Source organism: Vanellus vanellus (assembly GCF_965231255.1).
Source record: "Vanellus vanellus genome assembly, chromosome: 8".
Lineage (NCBI taxonomy): Eukaryota > Metazoa > Chordata > Aves > Charadriiformes > Charadriidae > Vanellus > Vanellus vanellus.
Window position 1 is genome coordinate 2,241,233 of NC_138913.1, and position 20,831 is coordinate 2,262,063.

The 20,831-nt window shown below is 48.0% G+C and overlaps 1 protein-coding gene across 2 annotated transcripts in view; it reads right to left on the reverse strand.

Moving 5' to 3' along the window:
- VEPH1 (ventricular zone expressed PH domain containing 1) overlaps positions 1 to 20,831 on the reverse strand; it is a gene marked incomplete at both ends in the record, with an annotated part of 85,584 nt that overhangs the window by 27,295 nt on the left and 37,458 nt on the right. For both annotated transcript variants that reach the window (XM_082487150.1, XM_082487149.1), the window contains 2 exons: positions 17,071 to 17,465; positions 18,388 to 18,597. In XM_082487150.1, coding sequence (XP_082343276.1) covers positions 17,071 to 17,465; positions 18,388 to 18,597 — 605 coding nt within the window. The remainder of the gene's footprint in view (positions 1 to 17,070; positions 17,466 to 18,387; positions 18,598 to 20,831) is intronic.

Below are 20,831 nucleotides of genomic sequence, written 5' to 3' on the forward strand. Positions count from 1 at the left end.
CGTGGGACCCTTGCCGAGACCCCGTGCAGCTGAAAGCCGGTGTCCGTAGGGACGGAGCAGTGCGGCGCGCGGCTCCCGGCCGGGAGCGGGCTCATCCAGCCCCGGGGAAAAACTACGGTACTTCCCCTTTGCGACGGATCCTCCAGGAGCCAAAAGATGCATAAATCGATTTACAGCACTACTGTGCATCTATCACGTTTGCTGCACAGGCCGTCTTAGTGATTCATCCCCAGAAATACCCCAGTCTCAAAGAAGAGCATCAGTGAGTATTCACCGAGCGCTGTGTCACCGCGGGGACCGGGGTGACCCGCACCCCCGCAGCCCCTCTCCCCGTCCACCCCCCAGCCCCAGCCCAAGCTCAGGTCCGCCTCAACCTGCCCATGCAGAGATGCTCTGGCTACAGCCTGGCTTCTGGGGGCTCCGGGTCCTGCAAACCCCACTTCTTATCAAGCAGATATGCTACAAGTCGGCCGGTCATACCCGATTTTTACACGCCAAGCCATGGCTGCAGCTTTCGCAGCCGTTCTCTGAGAGGCACAACACACAGGGGACAGGAATCGTCACTGCCACCGCGCCGCAAGGGACAAGGTGACACGGTGACTTGCTCAAATCAGCGCAAGGGCAGCTGCTGGTGGAGCCGCAGACTTGGCAGCAAAAAGCCACGTGGAGAGGAGAAGGCGTGGAGCTCCATGTCCAACAAGGACAAGGGGCGGCAAATGCATTCACAGTCACACGCTGGGAGAGGTGGGATGTGTCCGCTCACCGCGGTGACTCAGTGTCACCGGCTCCACACACAGCTTTTCTCCAAAAGCGCAGTTTGACTCACGTTCCCATCTCCAGGGCACTACGGGCAGAGAAAACCTCTCCAGTTCTCACCGCTCTGTCAAATCCCGACTGTTTATGCCACCTGTGATCATGTCATCTGTTGAGAGAAGTCCCGCGGTGGTTGCCTGCAATCTGAAGGTGTCCTTTGGGACCGGCTGCTCAGTGCAAAAGCTATTCGCTACGTAACATTTTCTGACTCTGAACCTCCCATGCTGGTTTTAACTGGAAACGAAGCCCTTGAGATGCACAATTCTGCTTTTGCAAAATATTGACCTTGGACCCTCATTTTCTGTGTTTGGATGACTACTCATAATGATAACAGCATGTTAGGCGTAACCTAATCAGGCTTCTTTAGTAACTTAAAATAGAGGTATCATTTTCTAGCCCCTTTGGACAGGAACAAGCGGCTATCCGCGGTAAAAAAGCACGGAAAACAAGGGATGGAGATCCTTAGATGATGACCTTGATGCAAACACAGGAGAGAGCTGCACCCTCTTCACCCAGCTGGAGAGCTGAACTGGGAAGAGGAGGGGAACAACTGGTTCCACCAGCAGCCGCCGCACTGGTTTCTGAGCTCAGGGCAGAAATGACAGACAGAGAGACAAGCGGTGGCTGATGAGCCCGCTAGACTGGATCAGGCACAAAGCCACCGCTGCTCACCTCTCCTGTGGCCCTGTCCCACCAGCGCCCACAGAGGCAGAGCCAGAGGGGTTCAAAGGAGAAGGGAGAGCAGCGCGGGCAGTGGCGGCCATCTGGGTCTCGGCCGCGGCGTGCACGGCGCGACTCGCGCAGTCGGGAGGGCGGACACGGACCAGCTGCGCGGGGAGCGTTACTCAGGGTCGCGTGCTCTCCTGGTGAGTCACCCTGCGGTGAAGGTGCAGGAATAAAACGCTGCGAGAAAATATCCTGACTGGAAAAATGAGTTGTAAATTTTTAGCAAATGTGGCTATACGGGAGATAGTTTAAACAGCACAGCCTTCTCGATCTACTGACAATGAGCGCCAGCAACAAGGAGGACTGATATCGGAAGGCAGCCTCTCTGTCCAACAACAGACCATCTTGAAACACTTGCTGTTTTTAACATTTTTCATTTAATCAAGATGTGAAAGCATAGGAAAGAAATGTAATAAATTCTGTGTTTCACACAAAAACACCACCTAGGAGGAATGAGTTTAGCAGGGGTGCAAAAGGATGGGTCCCTCGAGCAAAAGTATCGATGGATCAGATTGTCACTGAAAAGGCAGAAAATTCAAAACTGGGATGTTGGAGCCCCCCTAAGATGCTACAGAGAGGCCAGATGGTTGTTAGGCTGGGAGAAAAAACTTCAGACGCTGGCAAGTGGAATTTTTCTTTATTATTCTTTGACAAAGCTATTTGAATTTGCCAAGAAAAGGAAGTCCCCAGTGTGAAGCTGGGACTGCAGAGCTCATTGGGACTCCACCATAACACAGGAGAAGAGATCCGAGATGTAAAGGCACAGGAAGATTAAAGGTAAACTCCACAAAACCCGGTAGAGTCACTGCACACACTGTGGGGAAGCGCGCTCCAGCCAAGGCAACGCATGGTGGAAGTGAGCACAAGAACCAAACCAGATTGACCGACTGTAGAGAAAGGGATGACAACAGCATTCCTTCCTCAGAGGGACACTTACATGGTATAATCAGCAACGTTAGAGCAGATGAAGGTTGGATTATCTGGAAACCACTGGGGTGTTCATCAATCTGTCATCACAGGCAGGTGCATAAGCCAATACGGGGCCCGAAGGAGCAGAAGGCACAGGCACGAGGAGGTCGGCGGGTCAGACCAGGCGGCGAGCTTTCCTCCCAGACAGGGAGTCCATGAACCAAGTCAAAATGATGTTGAGCTGCACAGGACTACAAACGCCATCTGGATCACTCCCCTCCAAGGAGACAGGAGGAAGGACCTAGACCAGCCCCGGCTCTCCTAACCCACGGGTGAGCCAACAAGAAAACCTGTCTTTAGTTGTCTCTGAGGAGTGCATTTAGCACTTTGAAGATATTTCCTTTGCTCTGAGACAGCAACGAGAGAGGAGCTGAAGTGGAGCCACTGCTCTTGGCTTCACTGAACATACCAAAAAAAGAGGCGCAGTTGTTGGCGTGAGGAAATGCGGCATTCTTTCCTCTTGTGTAGGCCTGAAAAAAGGTGAATATATTACAGGAGAATGTTGTCTTGAGGAAGAGAAGAACCCACGTGCAGTGGTGGCTTGATGCCAAGCATGGGGCATTTGTAGGCTGCTCTTCGAAGACAATATTGATTTGTGCACATTGGCTAAATCCTGTGGCATGTGGAAGTGCTGTTTGGGTCGTGTCAATCGCCTGAGCACAAACATACTCTCAGATCTACAGTGGGACTATATTAGAAGTGTACGGCCATAAGATTTCAGCAGTAGAAAGCCTTAAGTTAAAAAAAAAAAAAAAAAAAAAGTAGAAAGTAGAAAAGTAGAAGGCTTAAAGTTAAACTGACAAAGATGCAAATGCTGCTAAACTGAGATAACAGTTCTGAAACGAAAAGTAACTGAGCTGCAGATCACAGATACATCAAGCCCCTAAGCAACACGCTCACCTTAGCAGGAAAAAGATGGGGCATAAAATCCCCTACTCTTGGATTAGTAAATGTGGGGAAAATGGGAGTTTAATCTAATTACCCAAACCGGTAACCTGCCCGTGTTCAAGTTCAATGAGGAGTTTGAGAAACTGAAGGGGTTAATTAGACCGACCCTAAATCCTGGGACATACTAAAGCACAAAAATAAATGACATCTCCAAGGAGGCCGTTGACAGAATACTCTTCCAACAGCATGGTCCAAACTAAAGACCCCTGGCTTACGCATCACAGATGCTAACAAACCACTCAACCAGAAGTAGAGGTTTGGCCTTGGTCTGTGTATGTGAAAAGTTTAATGCTTCATTATGGGAAATCACTCTTCGCTAAAACTGACCATAAACCAGGTACTGCCACTGGGAAGAGGAGCCGGCAGGCGAAGGGGGGCTGCCGGTCAATGCCTTCCTCGCCAGCGAGTACGGCGGTTATCTTTTCAGTTACAAATGCATGAATTGACAAGAAGCCTGGGAGGCATTTAAAGGCTGCAGGCAAGAGTTGGAGTGCATTAAACAACCAAGAGTCCAGAGCTACGTTTCTTGTCACCCGCAGCGGGTCCACGTCAAGCTGATCAAACCCCACCTGGGCCGTCTCCCACAGAAGTCACTGCAGCTGTGAGCAGAGGGTGGCAGAGCTCCAGGACAGCAGACCCCAGTTAGCAATTTAGAAAGGGTGATCAGTGCCGGGCAGGGGTTGTGTTTGACGGGACTGTGAAGGAGGTTGCTAAATGCTGCGGAACAAAAAATTGCAAAGGGTATATGGAGAGACACGAAAACCTAACAAATTGCTTTGCAAGACATTGTGGATGACACAGAGGAAAACACTGAGGCTGATAATCCATGCCAAAATAACTGTCAGCTGAAGCGCTGGAGTGCACGCTGGCTGAGCACAAAGTTAGTTCCTGGAAAAAAGCAGCAGTCATTTGTCAATACCAACTGAACAAAGCCTCTTACTCAGACAGTCTTCAAACCTTTGGTATGAGATGAGCGATTACGCGTGGCTATTTCTGCCACGGTTGATGTGCGGGATTGGGCAATGCCTGATAACAAGCCAAAGGGTACTACGTGTGTTTTTCAATGGTTCACAATGAACTACCAGTTTCAACATATAACAGCTAATTTCAGCTGCCCCAAAGTCAGTGGAAAGTGGTAGTTAAAGAATAAACCTGTTCCGATGAAGACTAAGATGACTCTGATCCCTATCTAGCACTGTGACATTGTATTTTGCTCAAGTGCAAACCAATACGCCAATACCTCGGGAATCCATTTTTACGGTCCCGGGAGACTCCTCAATACAGAGGCGAGGCAAAACGAATTTCTTGTCATCTTCTGGGTGCATGAAGCTGCCCAGAATGAAGCTGGGCACCTTTTCAAGAAAGGTACACGTCAGCAAAATACCTACATTGGGCTGTTTCATAAAAAGTTTAAAAATGAAAAAAAAAAAAACCAACCCAAACCTGCTCTTTTTAATTAATAGCATCAGAGACTGACCCACGTTGGCACACTGTCGTGGTTTGGCCTCAGCCAGCAATAGACCCACGCGGCCGCTCGCTCGACTCCCACAGCTGTGGGAAAAATTGGCAGAAAAGGGCAAAACTTGTGGGTTGAAATGGTGTAATTTAAGAGAACAGCCAAAGGGAAGAAGAAAGAAAAACAATAACACCGATAAAGGAGTATAAGAACACAATTACAGTACCGTTGCACCGCGCACCAACCGACCCGTCCCACCGCAGCCCGCCCCCGAGTGGCGACTGCCCCCCCCCCCCGCCCCGGCTAGCGCCTCTTATAGCCGGGCATGGGGCACCTGGGATGGGCTACCTGCTTCCCCTGCCGGCTCCGGGGGGAAATCAACCCCATCCCTGCCGGAACCAGGACACACGGATGTACACACCCTGCGGAAGAACCAGGGGCCCGTTGTATCACTAACTGCCACGCACAGACAGACCTCTAGCTAAAAATATGAATTGTCATAGTCATAGTCTCCCTAAATTTGACAGCATCCACTGAAGGTGAAGGAGCAGTACCCTGCCTTCCTGCAGTCCTGCCCACTGGAGCACTTCCCACCCAGGAATCACAGAATGGTTTGGGTTGGAAGGGACCCTAAAGCCCCCCCAGTGCCACCCCCTGCCCTGGGCAGGGCCACCTCCCCCCAGCCCAGGTTGCTCCCAGCCCCGTCCAACCCGGCCTTGAACACCTGCAGGGATGGAGCTTCCAGAACTTCCCTGGGCAACCTGTTCCAGTGTCTCACCACCCTCATAGTGAAATTTTTTTTCCTAATATCTCATCTAAATCTCCCCTCTTCCAGTTTGAAGCCATTCCCCCTCACCCTATCGCTACATGCCCTTGTAAAAAGTCCCTCCCCAGCTCTCCTGTAGGCCCCCTTCAGATACTGGAAGGCCACTGTAAGGTCTCCCTGGAGCCTTCTCCAGGCTGAACCCCCCCAACTCTCCCAGCCTGTCCTCCCAGCAGAGGGGCTCCAGCCCTCACAGCAACTTCACGGCCCTCCTGTGGACCCGCTCCAACAGGTTCATGTCCTTCTTATGTTGGGGGCTCCAGAGCTGGGTGCAATATTCCAGGTGGGGTCTCACGAGAGCAGAGTAGAGGGGAACCTACACTTATGCTCACAAGTAACCAAGAGCTCAAGTGTCTGACCAAAGTTTTGAGATATCTTTAACTGCTGCAGCTTTCTCTTTCTGTTATGAATAACAAAACAGGTTTAAACTTTTATTCAGATGTAACCATGGCAGTAGGGTTCTCTTGTACCACATCCCATATAAAAACACTGCAGATGTTGTAAACATTATTCAACAGGTTCTCAGAGCCTGTTGTGCTCAAAATATCCCCCAAAATGTCTGTATTATACACGGCAACTGTTATCCTAACACCCAGCTGTCGTTAGACACTAACTTTTGTATATTACGTTTTCATTTTTAGGAAGCCAAACCAAAGCACTGCATGTTTCTGGAATTCACCATGGGGTTTGGTATTTCTAGTACAATATCGCACTTGTATAATATCTTCTTCAAGGATCCCAAAGAACCGTTACTTAAACTTCAAAAAGGCCATCGCAGGAGGTCGGTTTTGCTGTACCTTGTGGCTAAGTTAGAAGTGTGGCGAGATCATTCAGGAGGGAAGCATGCACGTAACACATCCCTGTAACACATCCGCGCTCATACTTGTGCTCAGACACACTCTAAAGGGGCTTTTAAAATCATTGTAGTATTTGCGAAGTGTGTGTATTTATGTACTCGCTATGTTATGCGGCTTAAGAAGGTACATTTTGGGCCTTCCTAAAACACAGGTACATCAGTTGGCTGAGCTTTAGGTAAGCTCTGTTGCGTACTTTTCCTGGCATGGTTATATGCAAATTACATAAAACACTATGAAGCAAATATCAACCCTGTGTAATGCCAAGGGATTTCGGAGGAGTTAAAGCAGCGATAATACAACATAGTAAGAGCTGCTCACCCCTGTTGACTCGAAGGCAATCATTTCTAGGGAAAACAGCGCTGCATTTGCACTTGGCAACGCACAGCGGCTGACAGAGGGGGGGATCAGATGAGCGAGCGGGGATCGGGTCTGTAGGTTTAGCCCGGAAAAGGGAGCATATAAACATTTTTGCTAGGAAGAACAAAAATAAATCACTTGCAGGCTTGAGTTTGCAAAAAAAAAAGCTTTGAAGGTGAAAAGAAACCTAGGAAGATGGAGACAACTTCGTTCCCTGAATCTCTGCGTAATTCCCTGTGTGGAAACACATAACCACTCACCCTGACTTCGCCTGGTAAGGAAAGATTAATTAAGCCCCAAGAAACTTTCCAGATATCAGTAAGACACAGCACGCAGGAGATTCCTCTCCCCAAAGCCTACTCGCTCTGCAAGAGCTCGGCCAGCACACAGCACGTCTTGGTGAGTGCTGGTAATCCAATGTTGACTAAAGGTCCTCTTGATGTGATTTAAAGCGATGAAGTCCAAATTATGGCAAAGATGGATCTGCAACTCTTTAAAATAATTGGCCAAAAGTATGTGAGGGAGGGAGGAAGGAAAAAATTAACTAATTTCCCCGAGGACATTAAGCCTACTACATCGGTCACATTTAAGCTACACATTTACAGACTCTAGAACCAGTTTTGTACTTTAAAAACTACTGTCACTTCCAAATGTGGAAAGCAAATTTGAAGCAGGGTATTTATGCCAACTTCTATTTCACTCAGTAACCTGTCCCACCTGGCCTAAATTAGGATTTATGGAAACACCATTGCAACTGCTAGATCTGTGACTCTAATAGCACTTGTATACTGCATGGGCTCATAGGGGCTTTGGCTGTGGAAAAAGAAGAAGAGGGAGGAAAAGGAGAGGGAGGAAAAGGAGAGGGAGGAAAAGGAGAGGGAGGAAAAGGAGAGGGAGGAAAAGGAAAAGGAAAAGGAAAAGGAAAAGGAAAAGGAAAAGGAAAAGGAAAAGGAAAAGGAAAAGGAAAAGGAAAAGGAAAAGGAAAAGGAAAAGGAAAAGGAAAAGGAAAAGGAAAAGGAAAAGGAAAAGGAAAAGGAAAAGGAAAAGGAAAAGGAAAAGGAAAACCACCAGAGACAGACTTGTCTTATGACCATTTAAGAGCACTGGCTCTTGGAGCTGGATGATGGATAGGATCGTTTTGCTTGAACCAGGAAAATCCCTTGTACGTGTCAACACATCAAAAGATACTGCACGAGGAGCAAAGGGACTGCACCGGGACGAGATGATACAACACCGGGTATGGCTCCATTGCGGTGTTACCTTCGCATAGGCAGTCACGGGTAAGGGCACACGCCGCCCCGGTCTGGACGCCACTCACCACCATAGCTGTGCTGCTGCTGTTTATTTGCGTGAAAAATGAGCTTTTCCTGCACCTGTGAGCTGCTGTCAGCTGAGCCATGCTCTGACTTTCTCAGAGAGAAATACGGCCCATTTTGTACATCTTGTCAGTCCTCCCGTTGGTAATGGCAGAGAAACCAACTTCTCGGCGCTTGGGACGCCAGTCTGCGCCCCCACACGCAGGTGGGAAGGTGGCCAGCCTGGATCCAGCCCCTCCTCGGGGAGAGACCAGCCCGCTCCGGGGCGAAGCAGGTTTATTAACATTTCTAATCGCATCTCTTAGCAAGTCTCAAACTTCTAGCCAGATAATAAGCAACAACTTGTTTTTCCTACAGGCAATAAGAGAATATATGTTGCAATTTTAAAGTTTGCTCTTAAGTGGTTGTGGCTGGGGAAAAAGAACAAAATATAAACAGAAGAATGTCAGTAGAGTTGTTAACTGTTGTTTATTCCAGCTTAACATGCCGGGCTAAACCAGGAGGGCCATAGGCAAGTAGGTACAGAGTCACTGGTTCTGGGAACAATTAATGCATTATTTGATTTACATTGGTAATCCTTTACTATTAAATAAAATCTGTTAATAGGAGTAGAAGTATGCTCATAAATTTCCCAAATAGAATCAAACCTACCCATAAACATGAAACCAGGGAATAAGAAATGGATACAGCTTTTTAAATTTGTTTCAAGCCTTTTTCAGCATCCTCAGTTTCCTTTGCCTGATCTCTTCGGTTTGGATTACAAATAAGTATGCAAACAATAAATATATTTATAGGAGAAAAGAGTAATTTTTAAAGCAACCAGGTTCAAGAAATGCTGATTATTATTTTTTAACACCACTAGCTTTGCATGCATGCATAACTCATTCCGACAGACTTCACCTCCAGTAAATTACACAGAAATTAATGGAGAGGGCATGACTGCCATGGGGTCTGGGCAGCCACTACAGCGCACTCAATACACAGAGTCCAAATCTGAGTGGTAAAACCCACATTTCATAGAATCATAGAACCATAGAATGGTTCGTCCCCCCAGCCCAGGGTGCTCCCAGCCCCGTCCAACCCGGCCTTGAACACCTCCAGGGATGGGGCAGCCACAGCTCCTCGGGGCACCCTGCCCCAGGGGCTCACCGCCCCCACAGGAGAGAATTTCTTCCCAGTATCTCACCTCAACCTCCCCTCTTTCAGTGTCAAACCGTCCCCCCTGGTCCCACGGCTCCCCTCCCTGACCCAGAGTCCCTCCCCAGCTCTCCTGGAGCCCCTTTAGGCACTGGAAGGGGCTCTGAGGTCTCCCCGGAGCCTTCTCTTCTCCAGGCTGACCCCCCCACCTCTCCCAGCCTGTCCTCCCAGCAGAGGGGCTCCAGCCCTCCCAGCATCTTTGAGCACATACAGATTAGTTTGACTTTATAACCCCTTCTATCTTCCTTCCCTTTACTGCCGGGGCAAGGAAAAGCCTACATCATTTGGGAAGGTACAACAGTAAAATATTTCTGCCACATTGTCCCATCCTCAGAAGCAAAGTGCATTTACCTTTCCATTGCCTATATCGATGAGTGACGCACGCAGGGAAGCGTGGTCCTGCAGAAACGTGCCCCTCCTGCCACTGCCCGGCCCCTCTGTCCCCCAGCCGCATCCCCCAGCCACCCCTGCCACGCGTCCCCAGCCTGGCAGAGGGCTGCTGGCTCACCCTGCCCACACGGCGGGCACAGACAGCTCCTGCAGGGACCGTCAGGTCCATCCTGGCCCAACCCAGAAGCTCAGAAGTCAAAGTCCTCTGGTTTGGCTTTCCCCCCAGGAGAGTGACACCACCGCCCCACCAGGAATCTCCCAGCTACCAGGTAAAGCGCATCTGGAGACCAGCCTCTTTAAACTGGGGCTTCCAGATTAGGTGTAAAGTGTTCATGATTCGCTATTATCACATATGTGAGGGCAGCGAGTTACGAGAGTGTTCATGTTCCCGTTACGCTCCCCGTTGCGCCGGGAGTTTCTCGGCAGCCTGACGGCGCAGATCACGGCGAGCACGATGGCCATCCCCTGAGTTAGAGCTCCCATTCTCCCTGCCAGCCCTCACACTTGGGATGCATTTGAAATACCAGTCCTGCAGAATAAAATGTCAACTCATATCTTTTTTTTTTTTTTTTGGCCTAGCAGCAGCAGAGCTAACCTCTGGAAACGCGGGCCTGAGCCTCTGCAACTTTGTGGTCCCACTGAAGGAGCAGAGGTCCATCTGTTCCAAATCAACGTTTGGCTTATGGAATGCTGGAATTTATCAGACCGGTGCAGGGGCGAGCACTGCAGGGGAGCAATGAGCTTTTCCATCTACACCGTCATGTGGTACCGATTATCTCTCAGTACAGCATAAAACATAATAACAACCAGATTTAGGGCCAGTGTACTGCAACCTGTTTCCCCTGCCGCCTCCTCCCTTTTCAGTGCTCTGTCATTAATCCCGTAAGAAGTTTGCTGTTTGTATTTCCTCCTGCAGGGCACCGAGGAGCCAGGAGTGACTTACTCCTATAAAATGTTTATGATATTTTTCATTGGATGGCACTGTGCTTTGAATGTGGCTTCAGTGGCCCAAGATGGAATGATGCACTAGATCTCACTGGGCTCCATCCTTTTAAAAAGTCAGCCTGGAGATGTGCAAATCCTTCAGTATCCTCTACCCACACACATTATCAAATGCTTTCTTTCCAACAGCTCACTTGACACTCAATGCTCTGAGCTGTAGGCATTAATGGTGGCATTTTTACCCCAATTATCTAAAGAGCAAGTAGAACTAGAGTGGAAAACAAGGACCTGCCCTCAAGTTCTAACCAAATCCAGCAGTCATACAGTCATACAGGCTTGTGTCTGGGAACCATCTGACACCAGCCTCTCCCAGAGGCAGGAGGCACATGGCTGTGCATTTGATCCACCATCCCTATGCGTCTGGGAAACAAGAAGAATAAATCCAAAGTCGTCCGACAGGCAGGGTTCAAGGTGAGACCCAGAGAGACCGGAGCAGGTGGACCCCACCAGCCACTCCAGAATGCTCTGTTGCGTGCAGGGGAAATCAGGGCTAAACCAGGTAAAACAGAAATATCATCTTTCACCTAAGCCTTTCAAAGAGACCTACTCAAACCATTGCCAGCCCTATCTCCCCTGATGGGTACTTGAGACCTACAAAACCAGAAAGGCTGAAGGACCTTTCAGAGAGCACCTACTGCAGCCAGTGGAGAAACTGCAAATGCCATGTGGGGATCTCGAACAGAGGCTCTTGATCCTCATAGAATGGTTTGGGTTGGAAGGCACCTTAAAGCCCATCTAGTTCCACGCCCCTGCCCTGGGCAGGGACACCTCCCCCCAGCCCAGGTTGCTCCAAGCCCTGTCCAACCTGGCCTTGAACACCTCCAGGGATGGGGCAATCTTAATGACTGGGACCCCAGCCACTCCGAGGCAGCAGATATCGTGCCCAGCGCACACTGAAAAGCAATAATAAAAGTCAGGAGCATTCAGGAAATTATAGACGCACAAGTCTGGGCCACTGCCATCTGCAAGATCCTGGAGGTATCTATAAGATCACAAACCATCTGGAAAAATATGGGCTGATGAAAACTGCTTTGCTTAGCTCCATGAAAGCTAAAGCGCCTGACAAATATGGTGGCATTTTTTTTTTTTTTTTTTTTAGGAAAAGATCCGCAGGATTAAGAGGATTAAAGTGATCAAGATGACATAAAGGAATGCCTCAAATTGCTTAAGGTATGGCAGAGACGTGAATCTGGGTAAAGTGCTTCAAACCGAGCGGGAACTGAACCAAACCATCAGCTCCAAACTGAAACAAGCTAAAATAAATGGATTTTTGTGGTTTCGGATGCCTTCTTTCTGCCTCGAGTTTAAATCCCCTCTCTGACTGCAGTGTTAGTTCCAAAAGATTCCCTTACGCACACGCACACATGCATTTGGTAAGCTGCCGTAGCTCGCCCGTTCTTCAAAACACCCTCAACCTGAGCATTTCCTTAGACTAAGGACAGACCTGGCCAACAGCCCAATCTTAACCCTGCTTCTGCTGTAGGATCACCACCCAATTCACAGCTCTCCCCTGCCTGAAGCACGTGCAACCAAAACCAGCAACTGCTACATGAGACAACAGAGCTGAGGACATGTCCATGTTGCACTGTTTAGAGGAGGCAGCTTCAAATTCACTGTCACAGACTGACCATGGATCCACACTCGCAATTCTTGACCTGCATCCCTTTCAGAGCCGTGAAATCACTCAAGTTAATATTACATAAATGTTGACATATAGTAACAAATCAAGCGAGCTTATAAATCAACAAGGAGACTGAAAAAACACACCCTGTAAAGCAAAAATATTTGGGGAAGCCTAGTACCTACACAGCGAATGTCTGAATCAACAGTAAAAAAGAAAAATTGCAAATCCTGGACAATGTTAGAGAGCAAGGGATGCAATCTGAGGCACGCAGGGGACCCGGAGCAGGCACCAGATCTGCCCCCTTACCCACGCTGGGAGCCAAGAGTGCCTCTGACACCGGAGTTTAGCAGTACAACTGGCTGATGGCGTAAGGCAAGCTGCAGAAGAGATAAAATCTTATATCAATCCAACTGATGTACGTGGAAAAAAAAAAAAGAAATGTTTTAGGGAGCACCAACCTTTCTTCAGATCTGTCAGACCTCGCAGCCTTGCCTCGCCTCGGCCAGCTGTCACGTTCCTTTAACCTGCTTTTAACCTCCGCAACCGCCTCCACCGGCGCACGCTAGAGAGCTTTTTCTTCTGTTTAAGCTGAATCTTTTTTATTTGTATTTAAGCTCATTATTTCTGGCCTTGTCCAGCGTGGGCTGTTCCCTTAACTGCCTTGCACATAGCTGGAAATTGTTATCAAGTCCTCCTTCAGTTTTCTGCTACTTTGGTTAAGAAACCAAATTTTCCCCATTTTTTGTCCTTTTGAGGGATGTTGGAATGGCGATTTTGATTCAAGTTGGAAAGTCCCACCAGTACCTTATCCCAGTATTATCTCACGAAGGGCAAGTAAGAGCTGTAAGTGAGGAGTGCAAGTACAGACCAGGCGCCCAGCAATATTTTCTCTCCGGCTCTCCCGGTCCCTCCATGTGTGGCTCCGGCGGTTCCAGAGTCAGGGCTGGGATTGTTTTGATAACCCTTGAATGGCTCTAATCCGTGAATTTACCTAATCGCTTTGGAAACCAGGTGCCCTTTCAGCATACTTAATGTACCATAGCAATCAGTTCTGCCATTTAATTACACGTATCTAATTATGTGGTAAGGGGTGCCTGTTTTGTGTGTTTTGAATTTGCTTCCTGACAACTTCATTACATGTATTAGGACAGGCAGTGAGCCGCCTCTCCCAACTGATCCTCTTTGCAGCATCCACGATGCTGCAAATCTCTATCAGCTGTCTCCTTCTTGCGCTGTGGAGCCCCAGTACGTTTTTCTTCGTATGGAGATCTCCGATTACCCTCGTGCTCCTGCTACAGGTCTACTTTGTCCTTCAAGATTCAGGCTCCAATTAACACAGAGAATGACACAATGATGTCATTTGATGTTTTGGTTTTTCTTCATAATTCTTCTCTTGTCCATTTGCTTTTTTGTCAGCTGCTGAGCCCTGAACTGAAAGTCTTCCGTCATTCTGCAGCGCAGTGACTCTGTACTGGGAAGACCTCCAGCAGCCTCCTGCTTTCATTCCTACTTCTAACACCGGGCACTAACGCCCCAGGTCCGGCGGGGACTGCGCACGCTAACTCTGGATGTACCCAAAGGCACGCAAGCTTCTTCTGTCCTCACCGGTACGTCACGGCAGCATCCTTTTGGGGATGCCACCCAGGCTCAGGTCTAAGCAATAAGGAATTCACCACGTTGGCAGAGAGTCTGCCCAAAGGTGAGACGGCACCCTCATTGGAAATGCAAGCGGCGGGTTGAATTCTGGTTTAGTGAAGAGAATTTGGCCCATCATTACTTCGAAATTCTTACAACGGGCGTTAACGCTCCGCTCAGCTGCGTGTGAGCTGCCGCTTCAAAGCCCAGGACCGGCACGGCTCTAACGAACGGGTATGCGGGGAAATTTGCATTCTCCATTATTAGCACACTGCAGCGCTATTTCCTTGCACCATATTTTGCCACTATTTCCTTCAAGTACTCTGTTTCATGGGAGACCGCTCTAAAGTGCCTTTCTTTTAATATTTTCCCTGGTTTACATATTAAATTTCCAGTTCAACAAACTCCTACATAACACGCATAAAATTAGCCAACTATGTATATTAATATTTTCTAACATTTTCTTACTCTTTTCTAAACATTGTATTTGAAAAGTAAACCAGATACATTGGAATGGGCCTTGATAGTGTGCGGGAATCACAGAATTCCAATAACTGCAAGGTTTTCTGATGGAGTGGTTTATGTAATATCTGAAATATTAACAAAGCCGTCCCCGGCGTAATGAGCCAGACGGCATTTCTTCAACATATTTAGCATGAGTCACATAAATCTCCCGCTCAGCACATGTGTCCCTACTCAAAGAATTTCCCTAAGAATGCTAGCTGAGGATTTTCAGGAAATTACAATAGTTTGAATGAATTTAGAAGTAGTCACATGCTTAGAACATATCATAATAGGTACTTCAGAAAGGAAACTGAGCAATATATTTGAAAATATTCACCGTATTGTATTTGATTAATGGAAGGTCATAGCATTCGGCACTTCAAAAGCCAGATTGTTCGCTCTCATGTTTCCACTGCAGTTTTATGGAAAAAAAAAAGTTTTATCATTAATTCTACCAAATAAGTATTTCAAATAGTAAACCTGGAATTTAAGACATTTAGGCAATTCTTCAGAAACATAAGCTTTTACAATATATATAGTTGTATCTCTTTTATGAGTGGAAAAACAGGTTTCAACTTCTTGACCACTGGAAAAGTAAACAAACAAATACTTTACCAACAAAAGTTGATATTTGATAGACCTGAAGTTACGTCCTATTAGAAGATAACATTTTAAGTGACTGCAAATTAATTTAATTTTTTGAGTCAGCTACTCCTTGGAATCGCAGTGGCTCATTGGAGGGTTGGGCCGTAAATAGCTCACAACCACCAGCAGCAAGTGCTTAGATGCACACAAAGCCACGGTAAAGGCAGTGACTGCTGCTCGGCACAAGCGAGAGGCTCACAACCCAACTTCTTTACTACTTCTTTACTTCAAAGAGGAGCATCAAAGACCCATCTTGCAGTGTATCGCCCACCTCCCCCGCAGTCTCACAAAACCAGGTTTCTCCCACTTGAAAACAAATACCCACCCTTGATGAAAGCAGAAAACATTAAACAGCCCCAGGGAAGCGGTGAGATAGGATCCAACCCAGCCCAACGCACCGGGCATCTCATTCTCTTGCGCCTTCAAGAAGCTTTGCTTCTGGGCTGCAGTGTGCTGACCTGAGGGTCCTGAGCCTGCTTCATTTCACAGAATCCCAGACTGGTCTGGGTTGGAAGGGCCCTCTGGAGCTCCCCCAGTGCCACCCCCCGCCAGAGCAGGGGCACCTCCAGCAGTGGCACAGGACACCTCCAGGCGGGTTTGGAATGGCTCCAGAGTGGGAGACACCCCCCCTCTCTGGGCAGCTGTGCCAGTGCTCTGCTGCCCTCATGGGAGAGAAGTCCCTCCTCAGGTTGAGATGGAACTTCCTGTGCTCCAGTTTGTGCACTTTCCCTCTTGTGCTGTCACTGGGCACTGCTAAACAAAGACTGTTCCCACCCCCCGTCAGCCTCCCTTTAAGGATTGATAAGCATTGATAAGATCCCCCCTCAGTCTTCTTTTCTCTAGATGAAGATGACCCAAGTCCCTCAGCCTTTCCTCATCAGAGAGATGCTCCAGTCCCCTTATCATCTCCGTAGCCCTTTGCTGGACCCTTTCCAGCAGTTCCCTGTCCTTCTTGACCCGGGGAGCCCCGAGCTGGACACAGTACTCCAGATGTGGCCTCCCCAGGGCAGGGGAGAGGGGGAGGATGACCTCCCTCCACCTGCTGGCCACACTCTGCTTGATGCCGCCTTCTTGGCCACCAGGGCACATTGCTGGCTCGTGGGCATCCTGTTGTCCACCAGGACTCCCAGGTCCCTTTCCACAGAGCTGCTCTCCAGGAGGTCAGCCCCTAACCTGGTCATGCATGGGATATTTCTGGTGTATCCTGTGAGTCAACAGATTTAATAATGTCATGACAATGAGGAAGGGGGGACAGATCTCCTCTAGCCCAACCCAGCAGGCCAAGAAAGTGGCTTAAGTACTAGGACGTGCTTACCTATATGCCTGTGTGGCCAAGACTGACTCATGGCATGTGCTCTGTTGCACTCAACGCTCCACAACTGTTAAAGCAGCTCCCTAACGTACAGCCTGGAGCGGATGACATTCCCTTCGCCTGCCTGCCCTGCAGACGTGCCCAGCGCTATTGCCAGCCCCTGCCAACGGCCACGGCTCTTCATCCCAGCATGACACCTCCTGCCCTTTTCCAGAGAGCTCAGGGTTTGTCCCTACGCCAGCCGAAAGGCAATCCTCACATTAACCTTCACGGCAGCCTGGGGCAGGCGAGGGCTGCGCAACGTCCCTGAAGGAAAAGAACAACAGTCCTGGAAGATCTCAAAACACTGCAGCTTGTAAATGACATTGTTTTATAAAACTAAGGTTCCTCCCCACCCATGAGCTCTGTGCTCTTTGCCACCCATTTGCTTGAACTCAAAGAGGACTTTCAGTGTAGTGTTAAAGTTCTCGTGATCGGAAAGGCTCAGACCTCTTACCTTCAATAACACACTGATCAGGGACAGGAATTTTCCTCCCCATCTCCGTGACATATGCTTTCACTTTACCCAGGTTTTCCTTCAAGTGCAAGTAGAGCTTGTCCTGGTATTCCATGGGGCTCGACGCTGCCTCCGCGCTTCCCTTGAGGGCCTTTTCTTTAGTAGATTCCGGCAAATTTGCTGATTCTGTGTAATCGATACTTGGTTGTGAAACCAAAGAGTTTCCCAGTTGCATGGCTTCAGTATCAACGCTAAAAGGCAATTTGTCATTCTCTTGGCTAATGTAGATCTCGGAGAAGGAGATGCCAGCAGTTATCTCCCCGTTCTCCTCATCCTGCCCGCTCTCCGAGTTTACCCCCTTTACGCGGACTGCGTGCAAAGCGAGGCTTTTGGACCTGGAAGGCGAATAAGGAAAGGAAAAATGTTTTGGAATAGAGGCAAGACCCCCAAATCACCCGAACACGTCCCCTTCCGAGTGACCTCTGTGCGGCTGGTTCAGAGAGCTGACCGCGGGGCTCGCGTAGCCAGAGGCAAGCACCTTTTGGTAAATATGCATTTCAAAAGCAAAACTCGAGCCACAGCTTTAATAAGCAAATGAAACTAAATAATATCCATATAGCACAACATCTGCGTGCCGGGGAGGGAGCTAGTCAACCTACGTGCAAGAAACTTATAGCCCCAGGACTGGAGCATACGTTTATTGATCACATCATAAAAATGCCATCCAGCAGCCCTTCAACTGAGCCAGGGTTCAGCCTCCAGGTCTTCGTTGCCCCGCACCTATAGGCTGAGGATGAAGTTAAGCCTCCGAAAGAGCAAGAAGGGTAAAAGTGAAGGGGCTGAAAGGGCAAATACTGGAGCAGGAAGAGAGAACCTCTGCGGTGGAGCTGCGGTGCACGGGCAGCCTACGGCCCCCGCGGGGGCACGCTGCCGTCCGAGCCCTCGTCACACCCAGGGTACCGGAGGGTCGCACTCATCTCACACTGCGCACGGGCAAAATTGGATTCAAACATTCCATATGTATTGTTAGCAATAATACCCAGGAGAGGTCTCTGTAGCGTATCTTCCTTCCTAGTAATATTTATATGCAAATATTTTCCTATCCCTTGTGCTGGTTTGGGCCACAGGAGAGATTAAATAAACAATTTAGAAAGATTTTACACAGCCTTTGAATTCACGGAAATGAGACTTGGTTAAAATGAGACTTATGATGCCCATAGGTATCGTGCAAGCGGACCAATTTCTCAATGTTTGCATAAAGTTTTATTACAAAGCTGATCTTCACGAAAACCACTCACACATTTTACAGAGCCGTACCTGTTAAATCTCATATCCTTCCTTTCTTCTTTAGAAACCTGGCCTAAGCTGTATCTCCGCACTGAGCCGGGAGTACTGTTGTCGACATTTATTTTCTCTTCAAAAGCCTGTATTTTAACCTGAAGCTTTTCATCTTCTTCATTTCCCTTTATCACAGATTTTAAATCGTCCAGCGGTACAGGAGATTCTGTTTCAGTATCATTTTCCACCCTAAGGAAAGAGAAAGCAGAGATTTAACTCTGGCACACTGTGTTCATAGTGACGCTGATGCTGCATTGCTGCCTCTGACCTTTATTATGTATCTGGTAAAATAATTGTGTTTCGGCAGAGGTTGATTAATCCTTTTCACAAACATCTTCTAGACCAACGGCTCTGTCAGATGGATCGGAAACATTGAACGTCTCTGACGCCGCTGGATTAGAAACTGCATGTGCTCTATCTGCAGAAGCACACCCCAACTCTTGCCCGGGTCGTCCCATGGCAAAGTTTTTCAACCGAACTTAAGCCATTCTCTCAAGTTTGCTACACAGTGACTTCTTGCATCATAAACCAAAAGTAGAGCTAATTGCAGAGTTCATAGAAGTCTGCGGTTTTAAAGGTTTGACAAAAGTACATGCAGTTCCTACCAAATTATTGTACTCTGAGTAAGAAAAATATCTTTTAAAACTCAGCACGTGGAAAGGAACGGGCTCGGGAAAAGTTCTAAGCAATGTGACTGAAGTTCAGCAAAAGAGAAAGAGAAAAATGAAGAGTTAAAATGAACTTGTAGGACTGCGGGACAAGCTGTTTTATTTTAAATTTGATTGTTATCTTAGTCTTAGAATATGTAAACCTTTAATGCAAAATTCAAAGATAAATTTAAAACAAATTGAAGAGAAGCTGTTAATCTTTAAGAACAAAAAGAAATCTGCCGTCAAATATACTGCTGGTAAAAAATTTGCTTTCTTTCTCTGACCAGTGACGAACATCGTCTTCGCTGGAGGCCCCGCAGTGCTGCCGCAGAGGCAGTTTTCATCGCAGGACGAAGGACCCCCCACCCCACCCCCGGGCAAGGGGAGGCGCAGCGATGTCACACCCTGCCCCAAACCAGGTTTCCCAGGTTAAGGTTTTCAGACCGAGTGCTGGATTCCCCAAAACAGGGCTCCTCAAAACAGAGTTTGCTGGGTTCCTACACAGCCCGTGGCGAGACGCAGCTCCTCCGAATATCGGGCCATTGGCCAGAAACCTAAACGGCGGGCATCCGCACCCTCCCTTGAAGATGCTGCTCGGCCTTCAGGCAGCAGCAGGACTGAATTCCCCGGGGGACCAAGAGCGCACCGTGGCAAAAGCACTGTCGCTCCTTCCCCTTGTCTTCAGGGAGGTGCCTTCCGCTGGGGATTTACACGTTCCCATCTTACTCCTGCAACTATGGAGTAACTGGACCAAAAAAATCATGAGGGCAAAGACGATCAGAAGTCTATTAGAGAATTAAGGGGCATTTTACAGTATTTACTTTTTAAACTCTACCCACAGCTCGAAAACAAGCTCGTTTTGCTTCTGACCATTTCTTTGGGTTGTTTTTTCCCCGATGAGCAAACATCTGAATAACTAAATCTGTAAAATATGGATATGGAAAGCCACAAACGAGAGTTTTAACACAGCACTTTCAAAGCAGCAGAGTCACGCTCACAGGCAGGAAGCCTATTAAAAACTCCCAAATTCTGCAAATTACCAATTGTGGAAACAAAAAAGCATGTTTAGAAAAAAAATAAACAATCACCAATTCTGCATCACAAAATGCACTTTTTCCTTTGTTTTGATAAAGACAGTTCAGGATATTTCTCAGGGGAGTTGGCAAGTTTTGTCTTGCTTTGTTTTTAATTTAGGCAAGATCTCATAATACATTAACACTGCAGAACGCTTTAAAAAAATATATTCTTCTGTAGTAATGAACCTTGGCGTGACCTTTACTAACAAATCTTTCTGGAGATGTGGGACAAGATTTAATTTATTAGAAAGCTGTCACTCCAACATAACTCTCAACACTGCTCCCATTGTGGGAAATAACCACTAAGAGAAATGTCTGTTACACACTTATACACACGTAAAGCCCTCTGGCTACGGAGAGGGGATTGATGGACTGATGGGCTTTATGAATGACAGACCCAAACCAGCCAGCCGCAATGATGTTTGGAAATAAAAATGGCCTTTCATAACAGCACCTTTTTAGTCCGGCATTCTCCACTGATGGTTTTGTGAAGGAAATAGAAGGAAACGCTTCTGCTAAAGAAATACATTAATGAATCCTATTTGCCATGCGTAAAGCAGCGGTAAGTCAGTAAATACAGGACTCGTCGCTGCCCGGTGCTCCTCAAACCCTGTGGGTTCCCAGGATTTCAGCGCTGGGAGAGGGAGGCAGCGCGCTCAGCCCCGGGCACGTCCCCAGGGGACCACTTGCTCTCACG